This window comes from Sinocyclocheilus rhinocerous, unplaced genomic scaffold (assembly GCF_001515625.1).
Source record: "Sinocyclocheilus rhinocerous isolate Xijiao unplaced genomic scaffold, SAMN03320098_v1.1 scaffold299, whole genome shotgun sequence".
NCBI lineage: Eukaryota > Metazoa > Chordata > Actinopteri > Cypriniformes > Cyprinidae > Sinocyclocheilus > Sinocyclocheilus rhinocerous.
This window is the reverse complement of record NW_015652998.1, coordinates 1,350,673-1,356,436: the sequence shown is the minus strand read 5'-3', so window position 1 is coordinate 1,356,436 and position 5,764 is coordinate 1,350,673. Positions and strand designations below refer to the sequence as shown.

The window sequence follows — 5,764 nt, the reverse complement described above, 5'->3', positions numbered from 1 at the left end:
AGCCACACCTACCTAAAACGGCTCGTTCTAACACGCCCCCACATACCTACGTCACTATTTGGGCGGCGTTATGCAACTCTTCCCAGATAGTGACGTAGGTATGTGGGGTGTGTTAGAACGAGCCGTTTTAGGTAGGCGTGGTTGACTCTTAACTTTTATAAAGAATATCTCTTTGGATTTGAGACTTTAGTCTTTGCAACTTTACAGATCTTCTTTATGCACCAAGAGCTTGTAACACTCCAAAGAGAAAGGAAAAATTGAAATCGCATCATATGACCCCTTTAATGTATCAGCTACATAATGTAATGCATCACCATCTCTGGTGTCGCTGCAGTAGAGACAATTTGAATCAATAGTAAACCAATAGAGAAATATACACATGAATTATACATCACATAGAGATAGAATATGCTGTTAGTGATACTGGTTAATGCTGACTTTGTTTGTCTCAAATCATTTCCGCTGTCAAAACAGGGCTGTTGGCAGCAACACTACACACACTTCCCAGGTTTGTGTTCCTCAGGGTGGGGAAAACAAGCTAGTTTATGCCTATGCGTTTCTAATAATCCATGACTACCTGTAGCTCTTGGCTCCACTCTGACGTCCCCATTGACAATCTTGTTAAGAACATTTTTAAACGCCCCCACTAATACAATGCTCAGTCTTTCATGTTACACAAAGGGCCTCGAGGTTCTTGGGATGAAAAATGTCCTAGTCAGCACAGCATGCAAATCCAAACTGAGATGACACTCTTATGAGGACACACACAACTTCTTTGTGCTGACAGATAAGAGCTAACTTTCTTCTGACTGGTTTATGACTTCATGTCTGCACAGATTTAAAAATCAACAGCTTTTTGGGCTTGATCTCGTTCCAATGCACCATATGTCACACTTTACATAGAAACCACCACTACCAGACCTCAATGTCAAAGACATGGTGTGTTAATATTATAAGAGTGGTTTTATGACACAAACGTGTATTGTATTTGACAGGAACCTTACAGATAATGTCAACAAAGATGCGCTTGACCTTCAAAAAAGACCTTGGGAAAAATCATAAGGTAAAAGTAGAATTGTTGTACTGTATAGAAATGTTTGTATTAGAATACAATTAATTAAAATAATTTTAATAAATTTTTTAAATTAATTTTATTTTTTTGTATCAATATTTGTAATGAAACATTTCAAGTAAGATTTTTAAAAAATGTTTTTGTAAGAAGTCTCTTCTGTGCACCAAGGCTGACTTTATTTGATTAAAGATACAGTTAAAACAGTAATACTGTGAAATATTTTTACAAAAAAAAAAAAAACTGTTTTCTATTTTAATACATTTTAAAATGTAATTTATTCCTATGATGGCAAAGCTGTATTTTCAGCATCATTACTCCAGTCTTCAGTGTCACATGATCCTTCAGAAATCATTCTAATATGCTGATTTGATGCTCAAGAAACATTTCTTGTTATTATCAATGTTGAAAACATTTTTTTTCAGTGTTTTTTGATAAACAGGAAGTTCAAAAGAACAGAATTTATTTGATTTTTTAAGTCTGTCACTTTTGATCAATTTAATGCATACTTGCTGAATAAAAGTATTAATTTCTTTTTTTAATTCTTACCCCAAGCTTTTGAACAATAGCATATGTTAAACCACATATTCTGTGCAAGAAAATTGTAGGATTTCTAGTGGAAAACTATGAAATGATCCCAATAACAGTTGCTCTGTCAAAACACAAAATTTCCCAGGAGGTTTTGTCATTGTGCCATTATTAGACTTGTATTGGCCTCATAATAACATCAGAGAGGCAGAGGGTGTTTGGTATGCTGGTGTGATGATGTTACATGGATTACTGTTGCAGTTATGAGTCACTGTGTCCCACTAAAGGTGTGTTGAGATGAGCATTTAAATCACCTTCGAGACAACCAGTGTCTGTGACCTTGCTGTTCCTCACGCCTAAACACACCGCTTGGCCTCCTCTATGAGCGAAAGACGCTACACATAAACATGCAAATATAAACTCAAGACAGGAAGTCAGCTATTTTTTCGGACTAAATTCTTATTCAATAAAAGCAGAGATGAAGACCTAACAAGAAAGAGAGAGTAAAAACTCTGTCCAAATGATGACTAATTCAGATCTATACTTCCCTTTTAAGTGGCAAATCTTTCAAATAACATGCTTTCCTCGACGCTCAAAGAAATCTCTTGGAAGTGAAACTGGGTTTTCCTCACTATATGAACGAATGTTCACTTTGAAAAGGGCAGATCTGCCTGCTCACTTTGAAGTCCACAGTCTGAGAAGAATCACATTTGACAGTTGTCATGGGAAGGAAGAAGCTGGTAGAGAGGGCAAAGTGTGACCCGTAATCTTATCCAGAATACAAATGCACACCCAAACAATGAGAAAGAGAAGAGAACATTGAGATATAGAAATTATATGGATGCTTTTCATACCTGCCAGAATATGCTGTCTATAGTACTTCCTAGGAAGCCCTCTCTGGTTTCAGAAGAAACAAGTTTAGGTCCCAATATTGTCATAAATTCATCAAAGTCCACCTGTCCATCACCTGCATCAGAAAGAAAACATCTGGATTAGAATCAGAAAGAATTTTAAAAAAGAGCTTCAATAAGTTAAAGTAAAACAAATTAGAGATCTTAGGCATGATACTGTATTGGTACCATGTTGGTTATTAGTTGAAATGAGAGATTTTTTTATCATATTCGTCCATATTGAATTTAATTGTGCATTCTCATTTCTTATTTTTACATTTGGATTACTTTTGCTGTCATATAATGGACACTTACAAGAATAGTTCACCCAAAAATGATTTTTTTTTTCTGTGATGTTTTTATCAGCTGTTTGGACTCTCATTCTGACGGCACCCATTCACCGCATTGGCTCCATTGGTGAGCAAGTGATGTGATGCGAAATTTCTCCAAATCTGTTTCGATGAAGAAACAAACTAATCTACATCTTAGATGGCCCGAGGGTCAGCAAATTTTCATTTTGGGTGAACTATTCTTTTAAGTTAATCTTTAAAAAGCAACACATTTTAAAACAATCAGCTAATTATAACAATTAAATATATTCTGACTGGTTGAAAATTTGTCACGTTGCACAGAGGTTTTCACTGCTTGTCACTGGAAGCTTTTTACCTTGCACCTGCCACCTGATCAGAACAGCTTATTAAAGTTCTTAAAATCAGTTAAAGAATAGAACAGAACAGAATAGAATTATTAATTGCCCTTCAGGGATCAGTAATCTACATCCACCTAAGTCTCAGATACTATTTTGATTTAATAAGATCTGCACTGCTTTGCTGATTGCTTTATTATGCGTTTTTTTTTACTGGTCAGCTAAATGAAACTAAGTAATAAGATACAGATCTGAAATATTTAAATTGACTTGATCTAACCATTACATCTGAAACTGACAATGATATTTTTTTCACATTTCATTCACCATTGGTTTCCTGTGCAGTTTAATTCAATAAAGCAAATATCATGCGCCAGGCAAATTAAAATTCAGATCAGCTTGCAGCTGGTAATACCTTTTAATAAATATTTACAATTACAATTATTACAATTTAAAGTTAAACTGAATCTTATTGTCTCCTAAGGTGCATGCTCCTGACCTTACACTTGCACATCTTTTTAAAAAACAGAAAATATTATGGCATGTGAACATTATAATTATGGCCTGCATAACAGCTATCAATCTTTCTCTTTCAAAAAAAAATTTTTTTTTGTTTAAAGTTTGTTAAAAAAATCTCAGATCAGCTTGCAGCTGGTAATACCTTTTAATAAATATTTACAATTACAATTATTACAATTTAAAGTTAAACTGAATCTTATTGTCTCCTAAGGTGCATGCTCCTGACCTTACACTTGCACATCTTTTTAAAAAACAGAAAATATTATGGCATGTGAACATTATTATTATGGCCTGCATAACAGCTATCAATCTTTCTCTTTCAAAAAAAAATTTTTTTTGTTTAAAGTTTGTTAAAAAAATTACTGGTCTGAGATGTATGAAAGGCAACACCAGCTGAGAGCGACAGTGGAATTTAAAGTGATAAGTCAGAGAGAGCTGTTACCACGCTAATGTTCCCACTGTGCTGCAAAACCTCGTCTTCACTCTACCGCTGAATCTTAAAATATTTATTAATGAAATACAGTAAAGTGGTGCATTCGTATCTGCATTCGGTACCAAGGTTATGGGCAGCACTAAAGAAGACCTTTATGATTAAGAGTCAAAAGCTTGAGATGTAGCTCAACTAGTCATTTATAACTATGCTTAGAACCGAAGTTTTTGAGGTAAAATATATTTTGAAATAACATTTTATTTTGCTGTATCTTAGAATGGATGTAACAACACTGATCTTAAACTAACAAAATTCATATTATGAGGTGTAAAAGATCTTCCTAGACCCACAGTGTGAGTTTCATTCAACATCTGTAACTGCCCTACTTGCACAAAATGTGCGGATCAAGAAGAGCTACAACCTTCCAGGCAGATTGATGAACTAAATCAATGCATGTTCTCAAACCGTTCAGTCAACAGTGACCTGACCTTGAGGGATCCTTGGAGCCGGACACGCACACACACACACACACACACACACACACACACACAGAATAAGATGCCGGTTTTTTAGAATTCACCTCGCTTGCTGGTGTATTTACAGCCTCCCTGAGCTGGATAAATTGTTCAATTCTATGATCGCTGTAGCATGAACTGTTCAGAATATCATATGTCCAGTGCAAGGATCGGAAGGGGTCTGTGACAGATTGTAAAGCTGTTTTCACAGATGATTAGAAGACAGACATTTCTTTTTGTTTGTGTGAAAGGTGCTATCTCAGAATGAACCTGAGATTAAGGGAGATGTAGAAAGAGACTGACTAACCGTCCATGTCCAGTCTTTGCATGATAATAGCCAGCTCCACCTCACTGGGCATGTACCCCAGAGAGCGCATGGCTATACCCAGCTCCTGCTTCGAGATGAATCCGTTCCCATCCCTATCTAGAACTCGGAATGCCTCTCGAATCTCTGCAGAGAGAAACAGAGAAACGAGACAAAATAGAAATGCAGAACAGTCAGCAAACACAAACAACTCAATTAGCATTCATAATTCAAGTGGAATGTGCATGTCATCGGTGAGCATTAGACGGTATGTATTATATAATGCTTGCTTTTCTCACCAGTAACACAGTGTGCTATCACACAAACAGCAGAAATACTAAATGCAGCTCATTCTGTTTTCAAAGCCGTGTATTTAGTGTGCTGTGACTGAACGGTTATCCACGTTTTCAAAGGGCATCAGTGCCGGTTTTTTAATTAACTCGGGTTAAACAACCCACACCAAGTCGCAAGTACCAACGATAAAAATAACACTTGTAGCTTGTATCTTTTCTGAGGTGTATTACACTTTTTTTGCTGTCTTAAAGACCCACCTTGGTGTTATTCTGAGATAAAGAGGCAGAGGTGCTGTGCGCCTTGTAATATGCTGAACTGAGCGCTTCCTGCATTTCACAAAGCCTGTATGTTTTTTGCATTCCTTTAAATAAAATATCTTTAACCCTCATATTCTGTTTGGCTTCGAAAAGACCTCAATGGCCTTTTATTAATAGCTCATAACATACTTAACCTTCAAGTGTCAGGTTGATACTTTAGATATTTCAAGACATTTCTTAATCTTGTGAAAACTTGATTTCACATAATTCACATGATTATAATATAATGGGCACCCTGGAAAAAAAAAAAAA

At 35.8% G+C, this 5,764-nt stretch overlaps 1 protein-coding gene across 1 annotated transcript in view; it reads right to left on the bottom strand.

Annotated features, from left to right (window-relative positions):
• Positions 1–5,764, bottom strand: part of LOC107715295 (calcium-binding protein 8-like) — a 32,749-nt gene that overhangs the window by 13,311 nt on the left and 13,674 nt on the right. Inside the window, exons 3-4 of the mRNA XM_016521368.1 lie at positions 4,905–5,048; positions 2,452–2,564 (exon numbers count right to left, since the gene is read on the bottom strand). Of these exons, the coding sequence (XP_016376854.1) occupies positions 2,452–2,564; positions 4,905–5,048 (257 nt within the window). The remainder of the gene's footprint in view (positions 1–2,451; positions 2,565–4,904; positions 5,049–5,764) is intronic.